Raw genomic sequence first — 26,849 nt, 5'->3', positions numbered from 1 at the left:
CTGATCTCTTTGCATCCAACAGCCACTTGCTCTCTCGATTGTGTAATGCTTCACAGAAGTTTTCTAGTCCGCTCAAGTGTAGGAGATTTCAAGTGTATGCTAATTTTATTGTAAATTATTGACAAGATGAATACGGAAAGATCTGTTTGTGTAATGCTTTTGACACTACAGAAATCTGATCAGATATTTTCCATCAAGGAAGCCTCTTGTCCTGTTTTTCCTTCTTTGTATGCTTCATTGTGAGTGTCTCCTGCTTGCCAAGTGGTCTGAGAAACTGAGAACTAGCCCCTGCAGTGTTCATATCTGCAAATACATGAGGAGTATAATGAAGTATAGGCAGCTTATTATGTTGGTGTCTGCACGTCTGGCTCTATGGTGACTATCACCAGTTCCTTCCCTGCAGTTTAGAGTGGGGAGGAGCAGTGAACACCTCTGAGACATGCTCAAGAGAGCCCAGAGAACAGTGTTTAAAGCAGTTGGATATCATTAAATAAAACTGTAAGTAAATTTCCTTAGCTAAACCTAGTAACAATCCTTCTTTGACCTTTCAGTTATTATGGGTTGTTATTAAGATTATTTTTAGGCCATTATTAGGATGATTGTTATTAGGATTAAGGGGCCCCAAGCTCTTTTTTTCCCTAAAAGGATAACATGTTCTTTTTATTTTAGATTAAGGGAATCACAGACCTACTAAATTTTGTGATTGCTCAAGAGGCTCCTGCCGTGGCCTCATATATTGCTTTCCTCACCTGCCTGACCTATGCCTTAACCATCCACTATTAAACACCCTGCCCTTTCTTCTGCTTTGTGGAACCTGATGATGGAATATGAGCGTGACCAATGTGATCTGTAATCTGCCTGTAGCGGCACATGGTGCATGGGAGGGGCAAGGCCACGGTGCTACCATGAAGCATAGTTATCCCCTTTCATGAGATCCAGTACTTGAAGAGACTTTCAGAACTTCTTCAGCAGGAGCCTTTTACCAAGATAGCTGTCTTTGTCACAGGCTTACCAGATCCAGTCCACTATCACACATGAAGGCACTGGGACATGAATTCTGGGAAAGAAGCAACTTGCAAAAACCCCAACCCAACCCTTCAGTGAAAGTATGTGAATACCTTCCTTAATAGCCAGAAGACACTGGCAAAATGTTTGTTATGCTAAGGAGTCTGAAGGCACAATGCACAGAAAACAAGTACGTTGGCTGCATAAATCACAGAATTTGAGAAATTTACCAGTGTCCCCTTGTGCAGATCCCTGTTGATTCTCTGTGGTTTAGAGAATATAGTGTTTATTTCTCCTCTGTAAATTGATCATGTACAGACTTGTTTGACATACGAACTTTCAAAAAAACTTTGATTTATTTTTTTTTTTCAGGTCCAGAGACTGTAACACTGAGACTCTGAGTTCCTCCAGTTAGCTGCCAGAAATTAAATCCAGGCTTTTTGATTCATGAACATTATGCCTGAGTACTGATACACTAAACACTGAATTCTGGGAATTTGACTCTGAACTTCATAGTCTTGGCCTCTCCATCTGTGTGCGCATACCCAGTGGGTACTATGTCCTTATATGCTCTGAACTGGTATCTCTGTTTAGGGATTCTTGTCTGATATTTCTGGGACTTGGAATTTGCTCTTTTGGATTGTCTTGGCAGAGAGACCCGAACTTGGCCCTCTGCCTGCTTCCTTTAGCCTTTAGCCTTTGCAGTGGTATATTCTTCTTTCCTGAGAGCTGTCTTCATCTCAGCCATCTGGGAAAACTCTGTGATTTTTCCCATCCTTTGCCCTCTGCATTTGCCGGGACTACAACCTGATTGTGATCTGCACGGGTCACTGATATTACAGAGAATGGGATTTCTGAGAAATCTTGCTTTTGATGTTCTTTTTTTTTTTTTTTTCCCATTTCCTTTTCCAAGTATTGATCTTAGCACCTTGCTTTTCACTTGGTCTTAATCTGATATCTCATGGGACTTCACACTTTGCCCACTTCACAGCATTCCATCTACCTGCTGATGTTAAAACAATTCAAAATATCTTGCAGATCCCCGATTCAGTTATAACATTATGAAAATATCAATATAGAGAACATTTCCTGGAAAGAAATTGAAACAAAAGAGTTAGATACCGTTTTACTATTGTTTTTAGAAAACCACTAAATATTCACATCTATTGCACTTGAGCATGGATTGCAGTAGCTGAAAGTGTCCTTGTTAGAATAAACATTGTGGAAAAAGTTCACATGAGATCATTAACGACTCCAGAATACAACAGTTAATTTTCATTTCCCTTCCTTTTGGAAAAAAAAAGAATTTGGTGATCTAAACTGTAATGATCTGAACTCATTCAGTAAAAGTTTTACAGATTTCTTGAGTAGTGTCAGATGACTTCCACAGCTGGAAAAAGTTCTAGTTATATCACACCTAAATATATACCTATTCTCTTTCAGAGAGCTTTTTTAAAATGGCTCCTCCTGACCAAGTTGCAATTACTAAAATTGTTTCAGTCTCAGTGAGGAGACTCATTGAGCTCAGAGTGAGACGAGAACCCTTCTTCTGGTAGATAATACACCTCTATGTTTACTGTGAAGCCTAAGATGCATCTAAGGTTGAATTCCCAACGTTACTACCGATGGATTCAACATGAAAGACATCTAGAGGACTTTCTTGGTGGCAATTAGTGTGGCAATTCGTCGTTAAGATAGGCCTCTGTTGCACAGTACTGTAAAGATTGTGTACGTGTAGTGTCTCCAATGCTGGATAAAATGGGCCAGGGAGAATTCACTGCCCTTAGGGCAGATTGTGTAGCCTAGCTCATGTTTACATGACTAAATTCTTTTTCACTCTTCAAACATGAAGAGTTTGAAGAGTGAAAATCGAACCCAAATGGCTTAATGACATGCCAGTATTATTCCATTCCCCAAACTCAGCCCAGGTAGGATGTGGGAGAATGGGAGTGTTAGTAAGAACTGGACTGGGAGCATTCTAAAACCAAAATGGCATTGATGATAATGGACCAGAACACAAGTTGGTACCTGACCCTGCTTAGGGTACAGTACTAGTTATTAAGATTGAACTTGGGTATGTTAAGTCCCAGTGTTACACATTGTAATGATGATCACTGTGATGGCAGGGTCATAATGACAACAATTATTGACAGTGCTGACCAGCAAGGAAAAGAACTGCTGCTACTAATGGCTAGTGATTTCCAGCAATAGTAAAGAAACTTCTTGAAGAAGTTACTCCACTTACTCCCTTGGCTTTGGATTGGTGTTGTGTTCCTTGACAATATGTGTAAGTGGGGTAGGGGAAAAAAATTATGACCACATGGTGCCTTTGCCTTAGGAGTCTTGCCCCAGTTTCAATCCCAAGTGCCTTCTTTTCAGACCAAAATAGTTTATTACCATTGAAACACTGCATTTGCACATTGTTGCTTTGATCCAAGTCCTTTCAGGCTTTTGTCTTGAGGCACTCTCTCCTGTACAATTATTATCATGTAGTCATAATCCTGTGCTTTGGTACAAGCCTTCCTCTTCATTCCTAAAGATGCATGTTTTACAGCTCAGTAATAAGATGACCTAACAAATATGTCTCCTGTAACCTCATCTATTTTTTTAATGGTCAGTGCAGCCCAGTAACAAATGTCAGAAATGTCACTCTTTCGGTTGCAGAGGAAAGAAGCAGAAGTTCAACACACGGCGTGTCAGGGATGGACAGAGACACATAGGCCTAATTAGCATTCCTTACACGATTTTCATCAAGTTCAATATTTTTTTTATATCTTGACAGGACAGTAGTGTTTTCATAGGTTTATGATCAGAAAGTCGTAAGTGACAAAATGGATCGGTGTCCTCATCCTCTGTGTCATGACTGTTTTATTAATTTATTTTTCTGCTTCTAAAAGAATAATAGTTATCCTCTCATTTCAGTTAAAATATAAAGGCATCTGGGAATTCCAGGTCATATCTTTTATTAAAAAATTCCAGTTAAAATATTTTCCAATTAACAATGAAGATGATAATATTTTTGGAATATGTGTTTTTTGTTTTGTTTTTTTTAAGTAATATTTGATAATTTGGAGGTAAGTTTTACTTACCCAGGAAGAGATATGAGAGAAGAGCTTATTATGGTACAGCTTTGTGTGTCATTGTCTTTGGCTCCAATCCTGGGGCTTGATCTTGACAGGCTGAGAGAGTTGGGCTTGTTCAGCCTGGAGAAAAGGGTCAGAGATCTTATAGCGACCTTCCAGTACCTGAAGGGGCTACAGGAAAGCTGGGGAGGGGCTATTCACAAAGGCTTGTGGTGATAGGACGAGGGGGAATGGGTACAAACTGGAGAGGGTTTAGACTAGACATAAGGAAGAATTTCTTCACCATGAGAGTGGGCAGACACTGGCACAGATTGCCCAGGGAAGTTGTGGATGCCCCATCCCTGGAGATGTTCAAGGCCAGGTTGGATGGGGCCTTGGGCAGCCTGATCGAGTGGGAGGTGTCCCTGCCTATCACAGGGTAGTTGGACTGGGTGATCCTTAAGGTCTCTTCCAACCCAAACTATTCTATAATTCTATGATCTTTGCAGACGGACTTCTCTGAATGGTGTACGGAGGCACTTGAGGTCATGGACAATATTTCTGTATTATGTAATGAAACTCAGCACATATACCTTTGGAGTATTACTGGCCTAAAGTCACACATGCAGATGGTGCAGAGATGCTAGCCTTGGTCAAGCGTTACTGCTGGAGAGCCACTGGTGATGATCAACTGCAAAAGAGTTCAGTGAAGTGAGGCCTGTACTGAGAAGGTTGGGAGTCACTGGTCTACAATGTGCCACATTGAAGACTTTTGTAACACTTTGAATTCCCAGCTGAGTCATTCGCAGGAATGGCCAAAGTGTTGTCAAATGCATGAAATGCATGGGGATAGTCCTGCAAACCAGTTTAGGGGTTGGCTTTGACCTGGAGCTCCTCAGACAGAAGGCAAAGGTCCCTCCTCCACTCTCCATCTGCACACAGAGCCTGTACAGTTTAGTAACAGGTAATAAATTGTAGTAAGTAGCAAGTAATAATTCCTTCTGACAAGGGTTAAGCTCCTGAAAGGTTTGTTCAGAGACTGACAAATCGGTTTATTCAGCCTGTCCCTGAAAAGAGAAGAGGACAGGAGGGTGCCCCGCTGGGAAACTGCACAGCACAGTCCTGTTGGTGAACCTAAGCTGGATGTGGTGAGCAGTATAGCTGAAGGAATAGAGGGAATAGAGAGGGGCAACCTTGCCCGCAAGCCTTCATCTGGAGCTAGAGTACTATTTTCCTTTCATTAAAGGTAGGTCTACTCAGATTAGGGCCAAGGAAGGGAATGTGACAAGTGAAAACAGCCGATCACCCTTTTGGTGAAACTGCTAGAACTGTGTGTTTGCAGTTCAGGCTAAGTCAGTTGCTAAGAAAAGAGCTGCACTGGTTTAAGGTCTGATAGTCTCATTGGTGTTTGCTACCCTCCCTCTGGCAGCAGTTACTATTTCTGTAGGAAACCTGGCAGAAAGAACAGTGTACCTGTGCCTCCACCATTCCCATTAACAGTTTGGCATCTTAGTGGAAACTCACGTTGTTTGGTCTTACAAGGTATCGGGTGCATTGGGAGATAGGGTGATTTTGGTTCAGACTTGGTGAGCAGGGTTTATAGTTAACACACATCATGTTTAACTTAAATTTTAAATTAAATTAATGAAAAGTCATGCTTCTGGTTAAACTAATGTTATTGTGAAGTTAAATTCTCGGATTCATATCTGAATACTCAGAAATGTGAGCTGTTGTAGAGTTTTTTTCTTTATCATGAAATTATGAATTTGTTGCAGTCAGAAGTAACAGGTTTTGGTATTGTGCCATCATAAATGTATGTTACTTGAGTCTTTATTGCACCAGATCAAATGCTTCTATGCAAACCATGAAAAAGAAATCCAAGATAATTGCCTTCATTAAGGTATAAATGAAACCATTTGCTGTACTTACAAAGACATTCCCAACCTGCTTTTGGCATAAAGTGTTTCTTTTACAGCCTATCTTGGCACACACACCTCCTGCCTTCCAATTATGAATGCCTTGGGGTGACCAAGTAAGCAATAATTCCAGCCGCTCCTAAAAGAAGACACTGCTGCATTGCATTATTTTTCTGATGAATGAATCTTCCCAATAAGCTGAAACAGCATCCACAACATCTGCAACAACAAGGCTTTAGAAAGTGGGTCAGGTATATTGATGGATTGGAGAAGGAGAATGGATGAAAGAGAGTGTGTGTGAGCATGTGTATAAATGTGTATTTGCTTTTGTCTTCATATTTTCCTCCAAATATCTGGCTAATTTATTCAGATACTCTGGTGGTAGTCACAGAGGGAGCTTCAGTATAAAATGCTTTACTTGGAACTTTAGTCACCATGGCTGAAAAATCCGAATCTGTTACAGTTAATAGTAATTAATTTTCTTGACTTACACGGGTACAGCATTTCTCCTTGTAATTCCTAAACTGGTTCTGGGCAGGATCTAGATAACTCATCAATTATGCTATTTGTTCTTAGCACTGCTCTTCACCGTTGGCTCTGGAATTGTGAACATGGCAATGACAGTAGGTTGCTTGAGGTTAAAAAATGTCTAAAATAAGATGACAAATTTCAGGAGAGAAAGGACTAAAATCTTTAGACCAAGGATTACAATCAGCTAGAGAAAGAAGTGGATGGAAAAGCTGTGTTGTTTTGAGTCTAATGTAAATATATCAGGCAGCCAGACGGGAGGATGTATTGTGAAAACATCTATAGTGAGAAGTTTGATTCCCTGGGGTGAGAAAGGAGACAGTGGAAGCAGCAGCAGCTGCAGTCAGACTAAGAAATCTCTGCTTTTGTTGTTTATTTTAACAGCAGTATTGAGCTTATGTTGTGTTGATGGCTCTGGAGACTGTCTAGTTTTCTTCTCACTGTCCAGGCACGGCAGATTTTGAGCATGCTTCCTGGAAGCTGCCTGTTAAGTGGGCTAATGCATAAACTGGAATGGTCACCTAGAAGGAACAGGGATTTTGATAGAAGCACTTCAGCCATCAAATATAATTCTTTGCAGTAGCAGGCAGTCCTGTGATAAATGTTTGTATAGATAAGTCAACAGAAATACTACTCTGTGTATATCCCAGGAGCCACAGAATACTTCCCCCAAACTTGTAATAGCATCAAAGTCGGATGTTATCACATACAAAAGGCAGAACTGCAAAAGCATACCAAACCACAGAAAAAGAGAAGAGACCGGGGCATTACCATCGTGTTCAGACTCTCAACTATCAGGGGAATTTATCCTCTGAAGAATTCTAGAAGATCTTACAAAGTAAACAATGCCTCATGCTATTGACAGAGACCAAAATCTTCCAAACCTTCCCTGCCAATCTGCTCTGAAATAATTTTTGGCCCCAAACCTGGTCACCAGCTTAATCCTCGATGCCTGAGCAAGATGCATCATTATTTGGACAGCTGTTTATCCTCTATATCCATTCAGTTTCCTCATTCGCCTCTATCTTCTGAGACACCTAAGGAGGTTCTTCATTAGTATCAGTTATGGACATAGTGATAATAAGTCACTCTCATGCAACTGACTGTACACAGATTTTCAGACCCATCTCATGTTGACCTATCACCCACTATTACAGAGATCTTGTCAAATCTTTAAAAAAAAAAATCTGAAAATAAGCTTACTTTATGTGTTTGTTTTCCTATTAGGCTTTGCTGTGGGGTGAAGGAGAAGGGGGCATTAGAGACTAGCACAGGAGGGTTTTTTGGCTTTCCTATATTGGCACCGTATGTGTCCATCTTCTTTTTCACTGTGACTATATATAGTAGCAAGGATCAGATAGAACCTAGTCTTTCCTAAGCATTTTTATAAACTAAACCCCTCCAGGTGGGAATCTGTCAAACCAGGTTAACTTTAAGACCCTTTATTATAGACATTATCTCTTAAAATTACCCTGTGGGGTTTCAAGGCCACTAAGTTCCATATGCTTCTAGCCTTCAAACAAAACAGAGAAGGAATATGTGCAGGCGTCATAATAGAGAAATCAAATGAAAGCTTTGGCCCATTCTTTACACCAGGAGGTTCTACGTAACATTCTGGAGCAGGGCACAGCAAAGAGAGGGCTGTGAAAGAGTCCATTAGTTGTCCTGGGGCAGAAACTGGCATTTCAGCACATAAATCACCAGATACTTTCTAAACACACAAACTTATCTCTGAGTTGCAAACCTTTGGAAGTCTCATGTGTAGTTTCCAAAAGGTGGGAAAGATTGGTTTTATAATGCCTTAATATATCAAATCTTCCATATTCTCTTTAGTGTTGAGTAGATTCTGGAAATTCCCTGAATGGTCCTGTTATTTATCACTTTGCTGTAACCTTTCTATTGAATTGATTTTTTTTTGGATTGGTAAGGGAGAAATACTAATTAGCTCTCTCTTCTTCTTGATAGCTTGCCTTATTATAAAACTAATTACTGTCTGACTTTTATTGTTGTGAGAATTAGAATTCTGCTAAAAGCCTCAGAGTAACAATATTAAAACCATGAGATTTTTCTAATGATTCTGTGCTGGATTGGATACTTAAAATTTCTTCCAAAAGAATTTTCACTTTATTTGGAAAAGAAAAAGGAAAGAGAGTACTCTTTGGGATACTTGAAGTTCAGTTACTGCAACAGGATTTAAAACTATCTTCTGAGAAAATGGAAGCATAAAGCGTAAAAGATTTTCAGGGCTAAAATTGTAAGCAAAAAATCCAGTTTGCTATCAATAGAGGTTTCTGCTTGGAAACTAATGGCATGATTGTTATCTTTGTTCAAGTCCTGAGAACACTCAAGAATTTGTTTGACTTCTGAAAAAAAACCAATGCATCCAGACTGAAGCAAAAGTCCTTATTGCCACTCTGCCAGCGTAGATTTAATGAGTAACAAGGGACTAGGCTTAAAGAACATAATCATGTGTTTACAGAGAAGGGTTAAAAATAGCAGCAGTGGTGTCTTTTGGTGGCCAGATTCTGTAATGAAAAGAAAATGGCCTTTAAGGGTCATCTTGAAGAAATTGAAGTAACCTGAGATACCTAATTTTGCTACAGAGGGTCAATTTATGTTAGAAATTTTATTGAAAAGTTCTGAACTATAGGGACTGACCTTTGAAGAAGATTTAAATAGCTACATGATTAAGGAGAACTATCTATATCAATACAAGTAGCCCCAGCATATTTTAAAACTCAATATGCTGATTCGAGATACTGATTTAGCACTTCTAAATACCAATGGTAAGAGAATCTCTTTCAGTGATTGTGTTAGTTTTTCTGTGTCTGAACTTCTACACTGACATTAAACCTTTGTCTAAACAAATGTTTAGCAATGGGTTACTTATGTGTAAGATGCACTGCAGATGATATAAAATTACATATTTTGATTTTATGTTGCAGTTGACATTATAGGGTTGAAGACAGTTATGATTCAGGAGGGAATGTAACTGGTTTTAATGGACCACAGTTGTTTGTGAAGTATATAATTTAACAGCGTCTTTATCCTTAGATGTGTAATATACGACTCTGTATTGCTTTATGTAAGTAGGCACTAAAAGAATATGTTAAGATGATGCATTTTCACTTCACTTAATTTTTAACAGTATGTATATTTATATATTTGAGATTTATATACTTGTCAGATGTTCCCTAAAGTTCAATTTGTTTGTAAAATTGTTCTAGCATCTTTTCTACAAGAAGTTGGAAGTTACTTTTGATTTCTTTTCCTTGCACTGACGGCGGACCTTGTATTTTGTGACTGTTTTGGCACCTTTCTTCCTGATACACCTGTAGAGTAAGACTTTGTGTTTGTATTCTTCTTTGTTGTCAAATACAAAAGACTAAGCAGACTAACTCTACTATTTCCTCAGGCAGACCTGTCCTAGCCTTGCCTCAGCTCTATCAGCAGAAACAGCCGATGCTTTACACCGGTGCCTCCTTTGGGGAAAGGGCTTTTCCTAGCCCTTAAGAAGAAGAATCAGAAGTTACAGAAACAGGGATAAGCTTTTCTCCTAGTCAGGAGCCGGGACTTGCATTTCTATTTACTGTGTAACAATTTAAAATTACTGGCTCATTCTTAGTCTCAAAACCTGAAGAGTGTTCCATGTGCAGGGCATTACACAGAGTGCAGGAGATGGGAGTTCAGATCCTTGCTCTCTCAGGAATGTAGTAGGTAACTTTCAGCAAGATATTGGCACTGAGTTGACCTTTCTGTACACTCTGTTGTCTGTATTAAAGCTGTTTTCTTTAACCTAACAACAGGGACTTGAAAAGTTACATAAGAGTTGAAGATGCTAAGAGGAGTGAGCTGCTTATCATAATTCTTTTCCTGAGAGGTGCTTATATTTCTTGTTTATCTCCTTTGATCTCAGAAAAGATGCTTTGTCACAAACTAACCTGTTTCCTCACTATAAAACAGTTACTGGAGAAATAACTGCAAAGAAACTCCCAACTTGCAGACATTACTGATATGCACTGTACTGTGCCCAAGTCCCAATCATCTCTTGTTTCTTGGTCTTGAGCTTGAATTTGCAGTGCCAGCTTGTTGCATACATTGCCTGTTTGTGCTGATGACGTAGTTCAGTGTTGTGAAAGCTGTACAAAAAACCAGATACATCAGGACAGACTTGAATTGCAGTTTAATGTGTGGCCGTTGGAAGCAACTAGTCATTACCTTTTGCAGGGGGCGGCTAGATACTAAAACCACTTCCAGTTATCACAGTAAAAGGTTTGGCATAGCTGTGCTTTTTAACCAACCAACAGTGTACAGAAGGACAAAAGGGCCATTGAACTACTAACACCTGCCTCTGCTATCATGAGAGATTTGACATAGGTCAGAAGCATCTTCTGGTTTTATAGAGCTAATACTATCCTAAGGAAGTTAGTCCTTCCCTGCTGCATTTCTTCTGAAAGACAGAGAAGTGGCAAGTCACCTAACTGACACTGGTTCTCCAATCTACATGCAGTATTTACGTTATTTAAAACATGTTATGATTAACTAAATACTGTATTCTGGGTGTGGGCTGGTGGCATCTGTTTGCTTTTTGCCTGTGCCTAGTCACTGTGCCCCAGCCGTGACATCAGCTATTACAGTGAATTTAAAAACAAAAAAGATATATACGGCAGATTTCATTTTACCTCAGACTTGTTTAGCCATAGCAGCTCTTTGCACAAATACAGGACACAGTATTCATTGCAATGACACTGTACAAGGTTGCACGAGATATGAAGATGGCTTAAACAAGTGGGTTTTATTTCTCTCTGAATGCGGTTTCATTATGCTTGATGTATATTCTACAGAGAATTCTGCATTTGCCATGCAAGTGACTGTTGGAGTCATATCATTTGCAGAACCCACAGGCTCCTTTTTTGCTAAATAACATTGCTCATTACGATTCTGACTTTGCCTGCTGCTCTGCATCCTTCTGAATGTTATGTGGTCCATGACTCTTGTTTTCCAACAAGAAAGAATTCATACAAAATCTGCCTTGAAATTATATAAACTTCATTCTTTTCCGGAAGTTTACAGAGACAGGAAGCTCATGCATTAGGCCTCCTTACTTAATATGGTAACCTGACCTGGAAAACAGTGTAGCCTTGTTCCACTTATACTCTACAGTATCTGTATCTGCCTTCAAACAGTACCCTACAATGCTCTAAACTGAATAGAGTGCTAGACCTGTTTGGGTGCATTTCTTGGGATCAAGTTACCTTCTGGTGGCTGCAAATTACAAAGAGTAGAAATTCTGAGTCTAGAAACAGTATTCATGGCTTTTATTTTCTGGCTTGCTAATGTGACAATTACAGCTTTTGCCACAAAGGTATTTCAGGATGGCATATACTTAGTCTGCTCAAAATTTCCTAGTTTTTATGCTTTTGGAAAATCACAAGAGGTTTTGTTTTAGTTTTTTTTTGAGGGGAACAAACATGCAAGCTACTTTATGTGGAAAACCAGTTATATAGGGTTTTCTTAAGACTCCTGAAACTACAAAATGTGAAAGTGTAGAGTTTGCCCCTTCTCTGCCTCATCACCTTTACTGTCATGCTCTTCAGAGATTATTGTCTCAAGAATATCAAGTGAAGCCTGATTAGAAAATACCTATAAGAGATTCTGGAAAAGAGTCTTTGTGGGAGAGTCTAATTGTTACAGACTGATGAGTGAAACCGTGTCTTTTTACTAACTGCATCTTCAACTTTTGTAATCTTCATACATGGATTTTATCTTCTATCTTCCAAGATAAACCACGGACTGACCTTGGGGCTGTTCTGCCATCATGTATAGTCATCTGTTTTAGCCCTGTGCATGATAGCACTCTGACTGCAGCAGTGCGTAGCTCTGTGCGGACCATGTGCCACATACACAGCCTTGAGGAAGAGCCTGCAGGTTACCGTGAGCATTGTGTTGGTTTTGCTACTTCTTTAGCTATATTCAACCTCATTAGTTTGAAGATAGCTCATCCATGCCCACATTAGCTGCAGTGACCGCAGTAGAGCAGTATATGTTGTTTCTCTTAATTTTTCTCTATTGCTCCTCTGTAATCCCTTTTCTCTTTCTATGCTTAAAATAGAATGTTAACATTCTTGAATTTAAAAACAAAAACGATATATACCTTTCTAGTATCTTTTTGTTTATTGAAAAACCATCAAGTACAGACACATAATAAGGATGAAAACACCTTGCTTTTTTTTATTAGCCATTTTTTTCTTAGACTTCTCTGTCTAGAATACAAAGAAACAGGCAAAAGTATACTATATGGCTATCACAAGATTTTGGTAATGGTATGAACCATAAGAATGAAGCCTGTAAGGACTTCTTTGTAATTGATGTGATCTAGAGATAAAATTTGAGTCTGAGGTTGGGAATACCCTCATTTATTTGTTACAATTATTGAATGTGATTTCTTTATTGCTTTCTGCTCCCTCTTTTATCTGCCTGAACCAAATAGCAAACAGAAGCCCTGCTCCGATTGGCTGATCTTCCTATTTTATTTTATTTTTTTTAATTTGCAGGAGTCATTTAATCCCTTTGAATTACAGAAGGGGCAAGTAACTTCATAAAGCTGAGTAATGAGACTTGTTAGAGTATTATTTTATCACAGGGGTCTTTCTTAGAGCACATATCAATCCCAGGAAAATATTTGTTTAATACACAATGGGTGAAACAGTGTGCTGCAATGTTGCTCCTCCTATGAGGTTTTAAATTCTTTTACCTCCCAACAAAGTCAGCATTAGAGAAGGGATATGACATGACCTTATTTGCCAACGTTGATTAAAGAAGAATATACAAGACACACCAGTTATTAAAAAATAGTATTACAGTTTTGAGATCAGGCACCTTAGGTAGTCCATTCTTTAATAATGTGTGTTGTGAGGCTTATTTTATTAAACATGGTAATAAGAACAGTTAGATCTGTAATTGTTATTATTGACTTGACTCAACAAAAGTCAGACTGGAAAGGCTGCACGTTCAAGGGTTGTAAATATTCCTATTTGGATTCTCCTACATTTTTTTTTTCAAGAAAAACACAGAGATGATTTAATACATGTAAATACATAACATGAGTATCTAATCTGGGTCTGTGAAACCACAAATCACTTGCCAGCAAATAGAGTGAGCTTGTGTTTGAGCAGCAAGTGAGGATAAAGCTAGCAACATGAGGTTGCCACAGGCCTGAACTGGATGTCTCTGACTCTTTTAAGCTGATCTTGGCTCCTGCTCATCCTGCCCTTGGCACTACCAGCAGGGACAGCAGTGGGTTTTGCTATTTGACAGCTCATTGCCCTTCCTCCTAAGGATACAGAGGTTTTTGCCCCTTGTGAACTGCTCACTGTGCTTTCCTCCACTTAGAAACTTCACAGTGTATGTGACCTTTGGACATCTGAAGATGCCTATTGTGTCTCAAGGGAATGACATTTGATCACCTCTATATGCAAAACATAATCTCCAGATAGTGTCCTGTAGCCACATTTTGGTGCTTGAATTCAGTATTCCTTCTGCTAGCTTTGGTGTCTGCTGATGCCTTTACAATCCAAGCCTCACCTACTGATGTTTTGTTGTTTTGAGGTTTGATGTTCTGAGCAATGTATCTCACCAGCCAGCTAATGTAATATTGTTCCTTTGAAGGCATCAGATGCTGCAACTTGAGACTCTAACTACTTCTTCACTTTACCGTATAGAATGATCACTGTTCACCTTTTGTTGGCCCCTAGCAGCACAGCAACTTTATTCCTCTAGGCATTGAAAAGATAATGAATGCCCTTCAACCTCTTGATGCTTTTTCTTTCCTGTCTCAGTTACCTGCATCTGACTACTAATGTTTGAGTTCCACAGGTGATGTTGATACCAATAGAAGTAAACACTACGCTCCCATTATTAATGCCCTGGGATCTGATTTTCACAAGTGCAGGAATCCTGCATCTTTTATTTACTCCATTTGGAGTTGGGAATTTATCGTGAAACAGACAAAGAACTAAGACCCTATTCTATGAAGCTTCTAGGTTAGACTTGCAAAAGTATCTGGTAATTTTGAAAGCTTCCATATTTAAGAACATTTAAAGAGCCTCATATTTTTCTAAAGTTCTGGAAGTCAGAACCATCCACAGAGTGTTAAGGTTTGCACACCAAAATTAGGCACTTCGAAATCTTTGAGTATCTTCTGGATAAAATTGTTTTCTTGTTTGGAAAGCACACTTGTTTTGAATTTTGGGGTAGCAGAACTGAAAAAAAAAAAAGTTTTCATGCCAATTCCAAATGAATCCCTCTCCCACTTTGTTCTTTCTTCCTTCAGGAAGGAATTAATGTATTGTTATTCCACTGTTCTGTTTTAACTATTTGGTTTTGGCTATTGGTTTTCTACATAGTTTAGAGGAGGTTCCTCACTTGATGAAAAGGTTGAGTCTTCCTGTAGTGAACTTCAGGAAAGGGGGACAGGCGATGAGAACAGAAAGGGCATTGAGGTGAATGTTGCCATACCAACTCTGTGAACAGAAGAGAGAAGATGCAGGTTCACATTCTGCTAAATGAAACAATTTAAGAAGAATGTTAGTTCATTAATGTTTAAATGTAGTCCTCAATAGTTTATGCACAACACAATTCAGTGGTGTGGTCGTGGCTGCTTTCAGAGAGGTAGGTATTATTTGTCAGTGTCAAACCTTTTAGTCGTCATTGCATACCACAGCTCATTATGGGGGATCATAGCTTCAGGTGAGGTAACTTGATTCGTTTATGCACAAGCCGGGCAAGAAACCAATAAATATTTAAAACTGATGTATATTTACTAGTGTAATATTGCATATAGAATTAGTTGTCTGGTTTGCCTGCCAATGTTTCAAAGCTTGCAGTTTAATTATCATGTTACCTAAGTTTGATGGCTAGTATTTTTAATGGATTCATGCTTCTGTGTTTTCCTTCAGCTTTCTCTTAAGCTCCTCTGAGCTCCTTTGTGATCCAGATTAATTGAAATCTTGTCAGCTTAGTGCACTGACAAATGAAAATAGGTGACTAATGTTGATTTTCTTCTGATATTTCATGCTCTGCTTGCAAAGAACGTCTCACGTACTGTGATCATTTAAAATCCTACACATTCAGGAGAGTCAGTTTTTTTGTAGAGACTGATTGCAGTCAGTTGACAAAGGATATCATCTTGAGCAGATGCTTACCAGTGGCCACTCCTTCTTATATTTACTCAGTATAACAAGAAATAGTGAAGTAAACCCACAAAGTACCATTTAGTTATATGGTCTGATCTCCTGTTTATCCTATGTCATTGAATTTCATGCATATATAGGCACAGAGGACAGTAAAAAACATTTGGATAAAACCTGTCTTCCAGAAAGACATCTTGTCCTGTTTGGGGAACATAAAGCCATAAAAAAAATGTTGGTGCCATTGTTAGCTTGTTCCAGTCGTGTATTGTTATCCTGAGAAGAAAATCTGTATGCTTCATTTGAATTCATCTGACTTCAGTTTCTGCCACAACTTGTTGTTATGCCATTCTCCTCTAGATTAAAGAGCCCTTTAGAATTCAGTATTTTTTTCTCCATAGAAGTACTTATATGCTGTAATCAAGTCAATCTTTTTGATACGATAAACAGATTGAGCTCTTTAAGTCTCACTTAGCAGCATTTTTCTTCAATTCTCAAATCACATTTTCAGCTCTTAATCTGCCCCCACTACAATTTTTCAACGTTTTTTTCAAAACATGGGCAGAAACACAGTATACAAGACTGATCTCTTCAGTGATATATCCTGAGATAAAATGATGTCCCTTACTTCTTATTCCCCTGATGCAGATTAATACTTTCCGCTACCAGTATCAAAGTGAGCATTTATGATGAGTTGGTGACTACAACCCTAAATCTTCTCCAGCAAGTGCCGCCTCCCTCTTAGTACACAGCACCTACAATCCTCCACAATTGTTACAGGGATTTAGTTATAGTAAATGTATTTTGTTTGACAAAGCCCAGTTTGCCACACAATTCAGTCTACTTCACTTGGTTTCTTGGTCCTTATTACCTTTACAGTTTCTCTCCTTTTCATATCATATTCAGAAGTGGGCCCCCTTTCAGAGAAGCATACCTGTTCAATGAAGGTTCCTTACTGTCACTACTTTTTGTCATCAGTCATTTAGGTAAATCTTAGTCAATTTAGCACGTGCTTTAATGATGTCACAGGCTACTATGTTTTCTTTCAGACTCGCTTAAAAGTAAATCATCAATACGTATTTAACCAAACAAGCAATCTCATCAAAGAAAGAATTTAGTGAAGTTTGATTTGATCTGTTCTTCATAAAAAAAATGGAATTATTTCTACTCCTTTCTTTGAAAACTTTAAAAAAAGAATCTGTGATTCCCACTATTTTTGGGGGTTCTGATGTTGGCCTGTATTTTCCTGCCATTACAACTGCAGTTTTTTGACCACTGGTAGAACTAGCACCTCTTCGGAATTTCACAAAGATTCCAGTTTACTAAAACAGGTGAAAGAGCCCAAGTATCTATTCTGGAACTGGAAGTAAAAGTTATCTCAGTTTGTTCTAGGAGAATGGTCATTCTGCCTATCTTTCTTAATTACCAGCAAGCTGGAGCAGTTCTTCATAGCCCCTTGGAGATCTAACTAATTGTTTCTTTTGTAGCACAGAAGTACTTATTGAAGATATTTACATTTTCCACATCAGCACAAATCCACTTACGAGCTACACTTACTGATGGGCCAGTATTACCACTGGGTTTTCTTTTATTCCTAACGCACTTAAAATGTCTCATTTGTCTAACTCTTACAACCACAGATTTTCTCCTGCCTATTGACTTTCGCTATCAATTTTTGATATTCTAACTTGTACTTTAAAGCAACTATAACTTATATAATTACTCTGTTTTCCACTTTTATTTCTAAGTGCCACCTTTGAGCTCCTAAGGGATAGCTACCGTCTTCTGACTGCAAAATCATAGTCTTTTGCCCACTTAATAGAGTTTTTAAATGAGCCCTTCTTTCAGTGTCTCACTAAATGTTTTTTTGCCTTGCGAGTTCCCCTTACTGTTTTTCTCAGTTTGTGAAAATTAGCTCTTTTAAAGCAGCAGAAATACGTAGTTCTGACTGGGGTTGTCCTTCATTCACCCATGATGAATGGAATCAGGCCATGATCGCTTGTCCCCGGGCAACTATGAACTTTTAATTTAGTGATGACCATCTTATCTATCACAATGAGGTTCAAATACTTATCTCTTGCTGTGTAGGATATCTATTGGGCTACAAAATTACCTTCTGCGAGCTGTAGAAGTTATTAATGACTTAGTAGAGGGTGCAGTTGAAGCTAGAAAAGGGCTACACTCGTTTCCCCACAAACAAGGATGATAAGAATACTATGTGTAAATAAATGCTTAATTCACGCCTGAATATTTCACCAGCTTCCAAAAACCTTTGCTAAACTTTAATCAGGCCTGAATTTCAATGGAAGACATAAGGTTTTAGTGTCTTTGGTATTTAATTTTTGGATGCTTTCAGACACTCCTGTAACACCACCACTAATGCCTTTTGTCAAAGAGAAAGCATGTTTAATTTTTATTTAAAAGAGGTAGGAATTACAAGGAAACAAACGGATGAGAATTAAGAAGGTCTGGGTTGCATTGAATGGGGCTGCTGTCCTGGAACAAACTGGAATAAGCAGGTCAGCCACAAGTCATTTGTAGATTTTACTTAAAAAACAGCCCTTTGTGGCTGGTGGGACCAGGTCAGGCTGTTATGGGCAGCAACAGCAGCGTGTGGGACAGGCTGCTGCCCCTCACGCTCAGCAAGGGTTTTATGGCACTAGGTCAAGGCTATTGAGATACTTGTCACAAGCAGAGACAGCAATGAACCCCTAAGGATAAGCAACTGTTGGAATCGGTCTGAGAAGGGCCACAAAGATGCTCAGAGGGCTGGAGCACCTCTGCTATGAGGACAGGCTAAGACAGATGGGTTGTTCAGCCTCAAGAAGAGAAGGCTCCAGGGAGACCTTAGGGCAACCTTCCAGTACCTGAAGGGGCTACAGGAAAGATGGAGAGAGACTTTTTACAAGGGCCTGGAGTGATAGGATGAGGAGGAATGGCTTTAAATTGGAAGGGGGAAGATTTATATTAGACATTAAGAAGAAATTCTTCATGATGAGGGTGGTGAGGCACTGGCACAGGTTGCCCAGGGAAGCTGGGGATGCCTCATCCTTGGAATGGCAAGGCCAGGTTGGATGGGGCTTTGAGAAGCCTAGTATGATGGAAGGTGTCCTTCCCCATGGCAGGGGGGTTGGAAATGGATAGTCTTTAAGGTTCATTCCAACCCAAACCATTCTATGATTCTATGATCTTTAAGGTCTATTCCAACTCAAACCGTTCTATGATCCTATAATCTTTAAGGGCCCTTCCAACAAAAACCATTCTATGATCTTTAAGGTCCATTTCAACCTAAATAATCCTACGATCTTTAAGGTCCATTCCAACCCAACCCATTCTATGATTCCATTATCTTTAAGGACTCTTCCAACCCAAACCATTTTATGATTCTATGATCTTTAAGGTCCATTTCAAACCAAATCATTCTATGATTCTATGATCTTTAAGGACCCTTCCAACCCAAACCATTCTATGTTCCTATGATCTTTAAGGACCCTTCCAACCCAAACCATTCTATGTTCCTATGATCTTTAAGGTCCCTTCCAATCTACACCATTCCATGATTCTATGATCTTTAAGGTCCATTTCAACCCAAACCATTCTATGATCTTTAAGGTCCATTTCAAACCAAACCATTCTATGATTCCATGATCTTTAACGACTGTTCCAACCCAAACCATTTTATGATTACATGATCTTTAAGGTCCATTTCAACTCAAACCATTCTATGATTCTATGATCTTTAAGGTCAATTTCAAACCAAATCATTCTATGATTCCATGATCTTTAAGGACCCTTCCAACCCAAACCATTCTATGATTCTATGATCTTTAAGGTCCCTTCCAATCTACACCACTCCATGATTCTATGATCTTTAAGGTCAATTTCAACCCAAATCATTCTATGATACGTGATCTTTAAGTACCCTTCCAACTCAAACCATTCTATGATTCTATGATCTTTAAGGTCCCTTCCAATCTAAACCATTCCATGATTCTATGATCTTTATGGCCCATTCCAAACCAAACCATTATATGTTAAATTTAAGTTCCATTCCAACCCAAGCCGTTCTATGACTCTAAATTCTTTAAGGTCCCTTCCAACCCTCCCCGTTCTCTGACCCTACGACTGAACATGCCCCCTCGCTGGCAGCCTCCCCCCGCAGGGCTCTCGCTGCCCGGCGGTCCCCGCGCTGCCGGAGGCGGCGGCTGGCGGCGGGCCAGCGGCTCCCGGGTATTAAATAGGCGCCCGGAGGCAGCGGGCGGGCGGTAGAGCACGGCTCGGAGCCGCCAGGGTCACGCCAGGGAGGCGCCTCCCCACCGCCGAGGCGAGATGGAGGGTAAACGCTGCGGGGGACAGACCCGCTTTCTCTCTCCTCCCGCCCCGCCGGGCGCCGCTCGGGGCTCCGAAGCCTTTGCTGTGCCCGGTGCCGGCGTGCGGGGCTGCCCGGGCGGGGCGGGGCGGGGGAGCGGGGCTGGCTGCGAGCCGGGGAGAGCGGGCGGCTGCCCGCTGCTCCTGCTGCCACAGGGCGGCGGGCATAGGGGGTGGAGGGGGGTATAGGGTAAAGAGTGTGCGGTTAGTGTTGTAAAGATCGTAGAATCTAGAGTGGTTTGGGTTGGAGGAGAGCTTAAAGATCATAGAATCCTAGAATGGTTTGGGCTGGAGGGGACCTTAAAGATCTTAGAATCATAGAGTGGTTTGTGTTGAAATGGACCTTGAAGATCATAGTATGATTTGGGTTGGAGGGGACCTTAAAGATCATAGAATCATAGAGTGGTTTGTGTTGAAATGGACTTTAAAGATCGTAGAATGGTTTGGGTTGAAATGGTCCTTAAAGATCATAGAATCGTAGAATGGTTTGGGTTGAAATGGTCCTTAAAGATCATAAAATCGTAGAATGGTTTGGATTGAAATTGACCGTAAAGATCATAGAATGATTTGGGTTGAAATGGACCGTAAAGATCATGGAATCATAGAATGGTTTGGGTTGGAATGGACCCTAAAGATCATAGACTCAGAATGGTTTGGGTTGGAATGGACCTTAAAGGTCATAGAATCATAGAATGGTTTGGGTTGCAATAGATCTTAAAGATTGTAGAATCATAGAATGGTTTTGGGTTGGAATGGCCCTTAAAGATCATGGAATAATTTGGGTTGAAATGGACCTTAAAGATCATAGAATCATATAATGGTTTGGGATGGAATGGACCTTAAAGATCATAGGATCGCAGAATGATTTGGGTTGAAATGGACCGTAAAGATCATGGAATCATAGAATGGTTTGAGTTGGAACGGACCTTAAAGATCATAGAATCATAGAATAGTTTGGGTTGGAAGGGAGCTTAAAGATCATGGAATCACATAATGGTTTGAGTTGGAATGGACAGTAGAGATCATGGAATCATAGAATGGTTTGGGTTCTAATGGACCTTAAAGATCATATAATGGTTTGGGTTGGAATGGACCTTAAGGATCATGGAATCATAGAATGGTTTGAGTTGGAAGGGACCTTAAAGATCATCCAGTTCCAAACCCCTGGCCATGGGGAGGGACACCTTCCACTAGGATCAGGTTGCTCAAAGTCTCATCCAGCCTGGTCTTGAATGCTTCCAGAGGTGGAATACAGAACAGTATTTTTGTTTAAGTAAATATTCTTTAAAAGAGTAGGGTATTTTATTTTTGGATTTATATTTTATTTTATAGTTTTTAATTTTTGTTTTTATTTTTATTTTTTATTTTTATCTTTTTTTCAGGTTGGTTTGCTTAGGAGCAAAATGTCTTTGGAAGGGAGAAGTTGATACTGTTTTATAAATATGTTATTAAGTTAACTTGTTTACCTGTGCTGACAGGGAGGCCTTACATCATTATGCAATGAAAAATAGAAGCTCACTGTATGTTTATGAGTGTTAGGAACATGGAGAACCTATGACTAATACAATAATAAGACTGTAGAAGCTTGGAAAATGAGAAGAGATTGTATTGTGGTACGCTTAGGCTTTAGGTATGCCATTTTTTGCAAGGTTAAGATACGAGAAATTCCTTGATTTTGTGGGTGGAGGCTGGTTGCTGAGTCAGAAAGTAGTAAAAGTGTTTGCAGATGGCACTCTCCCCCTCCCAGAAGATCAATATTCTTGATAAGAGTTTTTTCACTTATCCCAGATTGGGAATCTCTTATGAAATCAGTCAAAAAGGCTTGGGATCCAGCAGGTTTCTTTTAGTTCTACCCTAAGCATAGTTGAGCCATTAAACAAGCTTTGACTTCCAGGATGAGCATCTCCTACCTTGTCTCAGAAAGTTCTATCTCTTTCTTTCATGGGTGATCTAAGTCATTAGTGCTCCATTGGTGGAAAATCTCCAAACAAAAATAATGTGTTTGAAATTGAAGGAATGTAAGAACTCCAGAAACTTAATATTTAAGGACAGTGATTCCCTTTTTCTTAATTTGATGTAAATTGAATGAGCTTTGTAAAGTTCTGTCACAACTCTAGTATGCAGATGGTATGTTCTAGCATGCACAGTAGCTTAAGGCTGTACTGTACAAGTAGAAGCAGCAACAGTACTCTATGAGTGGCAGCAGCTTCAAAAGTGATTCCCATCAGATGCAGCTTGTCTTAAGATCCTCTGCCAAGACAACACAGAATCACAGAGTGGTAGGGTCTGGAAGGGACCTCTGGAGTCCTGTTAAAGCAGGTTCACCTAGAGCAGGTTGTCAGTATCATGCCCAGGCAAGTTTTGAATATCTCCAGGGAGGGAGACTCCACAACGCCAAAGATAAGCTGCTAGTTGTTGCTAAGACCAAGATGCCTGTGTTCCCTTCAACTGAGATAATTTCCCTGGTGGTTTGCTGTGTTTTTTTCCTTCACATCAGTGGGTTAGTGAAGGAACTTGGGTTGTACTGTATTCTTTGCTGGGGATGTTGACTGTAACCTGATTATTTGTGGATTTAGGTGATTTGGGATCTGAGGAAAGGTTTTGCTCTTTATTCAACACCATTGGAGAAAGAAGGCTGAGGTTCTTGAGGTGGTAAGGTCTTTCCTGAATGTTTTTTTTTCTAGCAAGTGTGCATCCACGCTTAAAACTAGATCTTTCTGGGCTGGTATGTGCAGTCTTTCTCCTTTCAGTGCTGATTTTATGATGGATCTTTTCAATGTTGCATGGGAAAATATCTGGGAGAAAAAGACTGAAGGACACTTGCCTGTTGCGGCAGCAGCACTGTGTTTGCTTTGCACAACTGGAGCAGCTGGCAAAGTGGACACAGTTGCAGTGAAGACCTGATTGCGTTTCCCAGTGCATAGCGTTATCCTTGCAGTGGCTGTTGTGGCTGAGAATGCACCGGGAGCACTCTTGTGTTTGATTTTTAACTTAATGTGACTGAAAGTAAGTGCTTGTGAAGCTCCTCTGGCTTGTTGCTAATTGAGCCTGATTTCTCTCATATTATAACCACAGTTGCAAGGGCAGCTTTACTGACTATGCAGGGATGGGTAACAGGATTCTTTAGGCTATGCCTCCAATAACACAAAAAAGAACAAAATCCCTTGTGTGAGTGGGGACCATGTTGTAGATTCCTATTCATAGGTGCAGAAATGGGTCTTGACTGCATATATCCTTCAGTCACTTGGCATTAGGGTAGCTTTCCAAGGTTGTTTTGGTAGGGGGAAAGCCTGGAGACTTTTGTATTTGCAGGAAAAATAGGTGAGATGTTCCCTTGTGGGGTGTAAAGGCTGAGTCTATTAAGCACAGTCTCAAGCAAGTTGTTACTAGCTCATCAAGTACAACAAATAGAGTCAGAGCCAGAAACCACAAGAGAAAAGGATCAGCCACCATTTATGCAGGATGCTGCTTTTTAACGTTGTAATTGCTAGCTGCTCAGCGTGTATGTGTTAAGTTTGGGGTGTTATGTGGTTTGCATCTGCCAGCAGACAGGTGAGATGAGTCAGCAAGCATTTTTTTCATGTAAGGTGTTGCTGTGTTGCCATCTCAAACAGGTGTAATGTGAAGCATGGTAAAACATCCTGGAAGCTAGAGTGGCTTGAAGGCTCTGGTAATGTGACGCTTGGGTTAGTATTTTGGTCAGAGGGATAGGATCTCTCCGGTGTCTTAAAATCTGATCTGATGAAAAAAATACTAGGATCTTTGCTAGTACCACGTCATCAGAGAAAGGGAAACATGGGTTTGCAGGAAATGAAGTTTGCATCAAATAAAGCCATTCTGTGAGTGCGTTCATTGTGCTTTAAATTAGTAAGAATTTTCTTGGCAGTTAATGAATGTTCTGTGAAGAAGCCTAATTTGACATTTGAGAAGTTTAATAAATAATTTTTCTTTCTTGATTAAGGCATATTTCAAGCTATCACCAAGAACTGTCACTTTTTAATGCACTGGGAGATCTTGTTGCATACTGATTCAGCTATTATTGCCTATTAAACAGTTTAGATCTCATGTGCCTTAATTTTATTGCCCTTGATTATTGTAAGCAGTCTGCTTCTATAAAGACCATTTATATTCCTTTGAGTATTTATTACATGTTCACGTCACAAAAAATGGATACACCGAAATACGTGTCTGTATTTCTCTGACTTCCTGCAATGCTGCAGTTGGATTTCAGATAGTCCTAATGCTCATCCCAAACATTTACCGAAACTACCTTTTCAGGCTTTGCAAAATGAAAAGTTAAGTTTCTTGTGGCCTTATTTGCTTTGTCCCGTGTCAGAAACTGTAGAGATTTTTAGAGGTAGTTGTTTGTAAAGCATTGTTAGCTCAAGGATACTTAGGCAGACATGGCTAAATTGGGGCCATTTCCCCATTTTTTATTCTCCCATCTGTGCACACAAGTTATCTTGTTTTAACGTTAATGGGATTTATACATGTGCAGTGAGGGAATAATAAATTTTAAACGCAGATGGTTGTTGCTGGGTACGTGTCAGTGGAAGTTGTTTCTGTTTTAAGTGTTGCCAGGCTACCCTAAGGGTAACAAAAGGTGACTTTGACCTGGTTCAAATGTACATTTGTCCAACTCTTACTGTTTGAGTATATGTGATCTTGGTTTTTTTCTTTTTAATGAAAAACTTGTCGAAAGTCAGCAAATAGAGTTGTCTTTGAAGAAAAAGTCATTGAACCAGGGGTTTTTTTCAGTGCCATAAATAGGATGAGGAAAGTGGTTCTTAGTGACCAAGGTCTTTTGTCAGTGAAGTAGCAATAAGTCTGCAAAGTAGCTGGTAAAATCTAGACAATTTGGAAGAGCTTTTGGCTTTAAAGCTTTGATGTCCCTGCCCTTTGTCACATCTCACCTTATGTAAGCTGAAAAGCCTCATAAATATGATTTTATCCATTGGCAAATGTCAGGGTTTCAACAAGAAAGGTTGTCTCGTAAGTGGCTTGGCATCCCTATGCTAGACGCACTGCAGGACAGCTTGTGCCACATTGAGCTTCTTAAACTAATTTTTCTCAGGCAGACCTACTCTATTGTTCAGGGATTACTGAGCCCCCTTTGGGGCCAATATGTCATGTTAAAAAGCTGTTACACCTGCCTGAAGGGTAAAGAGCAAGCAACAAATGCTGTATGTATTTGGTGTTTGGTTGCGGTGCTGATGCTGATCTCAAATGACTCATTAAAGTTTTGGCATGGTCAAAAGAACTCCCAACAAAATATGTGAGTCATCTGCTGCCTTCCTTAGAGGAAAAATGGAAGACTGGGATCCTGGGTGCAGTGTCGTTGCAGAGGATGTGAGGATTCTGCTTGGGCCTCTTTTGGCTGCCTTGCTGGGGCAGAGATCACATGGTCTCATTGGTGACCCCTAGCATCCATAGGATGATCAGATCTGTGCTTCTACCAGGCATCATCCAGGTGGTTGCCCTTGAAAAGGACTGTCGGTGGCTTCAGATGGCACTTGCCACTGTATTGTCACCTGGCAGATTGGATTCTTGCAGCTCAGGAGTAGTTTCTGAAAACCACACAGGAAAAGCAAGGCAGGTGTGACCTGAAGTGACTGAGTCCATCAGCTGTGAGGCTGGTTTCTGCTGATCTGGCCAGCAACTTTATAATGGTCTGTACAAGGCACCTTGCTCCATTTTGAAAGTGGATTAACATCTTTGATGTATGTAATGTGCTCATAAATTATGAATGTCTGCATTGGAACTAGTTCAGAGGACCTGGTGGGCTGAAAAGTTACATCTCTATTTACTATGCACTAGCTTCCCCATGTTAGTAACAAAGGGTGTATCTCAGAGCAACGTTGTAAGACATGAATTAGTGAGCAGCGATTGAAAATCCTTTGTAAGAAACAGAAAATATAGAATTGGTTATGATATTAAGAAAAGCTGAGAGGAAAAAAGTTGTTTTGACTGTAACTTGAATGTACAGATAAAACTTCCTAAAATTAAATTTAGATTTTCAGTCTATTTTTACATTTTAACTTGTATTGAATCTCAGAAAACTCAGTTTTAGTAAATTACTACTTTCTTAGCTGATTTTTGAAAGACTGGAATTAAAAGTTGTTTTTGTTATGCCTAAAAATACAGTTCTTGCATGAAATTACAGGCTGTCGTATACTCTTTTAAATCAAGTTGCAGGACTTCCATTTGGAAAAAAGAAAACAATTGTATTTTCACTTCACTGCTTTCTGCTGGAAAAAATTGATATCTCAGAGATTCTTTATATTCAGTGTAGGTCATACATATATTCGTCACTTGTGTCTGAAGTCAACTTCCTGAAGTTAACTTTGCTATCCCATGCATAGTCCCTGTGATTGACTTGGATGTTGTGAATATATTCATTTTTCCCTAGAAAAAGGAATGTTCATTACATGTTCATTATCAATGTGCAACTTCTAATTAAAATAAAAGCCATTTTGTTTCTCGGATGCTCCCTGCACTGTTGGTAGATGTTTAAAATTAGAACATGTAAATTGAGAGAACCTCATTGGAGTCAGGGAGTTGGGATTTCCAGTTCATAGTTGGCATCTACCATTTCTCAGTTTCTCATCAAGTTGAGTTCCAGTTCTCAACAGCTTTTCTTTCTAATTGGAAATGTTACAGCATGAATCATTCCTGTAGTTAGTTGGTCAGAGCACTGAGAAGTCATTATTAAACATTAACATAAATTCCTGAGGTTTGGCTGTGTAAAAATTCCTGATTCTTCTTTCTTAATTTTTGTCTCC

The 26,849-nt window shown here is 39.6% G+C and overlaps 1 protein-coding gene across 3 annotated transcripts in view; it reads left to right on the top strand.

Annotated features, from left to right (window-relative positions):
* GADL1 (glutamate decarboxylase like 1) overlaps positions 1-26,849 on the top strand; it is a 158,218-nt gene that overhangs the window by 52,392 nt on the left and 78,977 nt on the right. Inside the window, exon 1 of one of the 3 annotated variants that reach the window (XM_054060221.1) lies at positions 5,260-5,313. The exons of 1 other annotated variant lie outside the window; for it this stretch is intronic. Coding sequence is in view for 1 of the 2 variants with exons in the window: in XM_054060220.1 (XP_053916195.1) it covers positions 20,029-20,035 (7 nt within the window). In the remaining variant the exon portion in view is untranslated. Of the gene's footprint in view, positions 1-5,259; positions 5,314-19,916; positions 20,036-26,849 lie in introns of those variants that run through there. One more of the 3 variants, XM_054060220.1, reaches the window with a different exon arrangement.

This window comes from Cuculus canorus, chromosome 2 (genome assembly GCF_017976375.1).
Source record: "Cuculus canorus isolate bCucCan1 chromosome 2, bCucCan1.pri, whole genome shotgun sequence".
In the NCBI taxonomy this organism is placed as follows: domain Eukaryota; kingdom Metazoa; phylum Chordata; class Aves; order Cuculiformes; family Cuculidae; genus Cuculus; species Cuculus canorus.
Note: the sequence above shows the minus strand (reverse complement) of the source record. Positions and strands in the feature narration are given on the sequence as shown.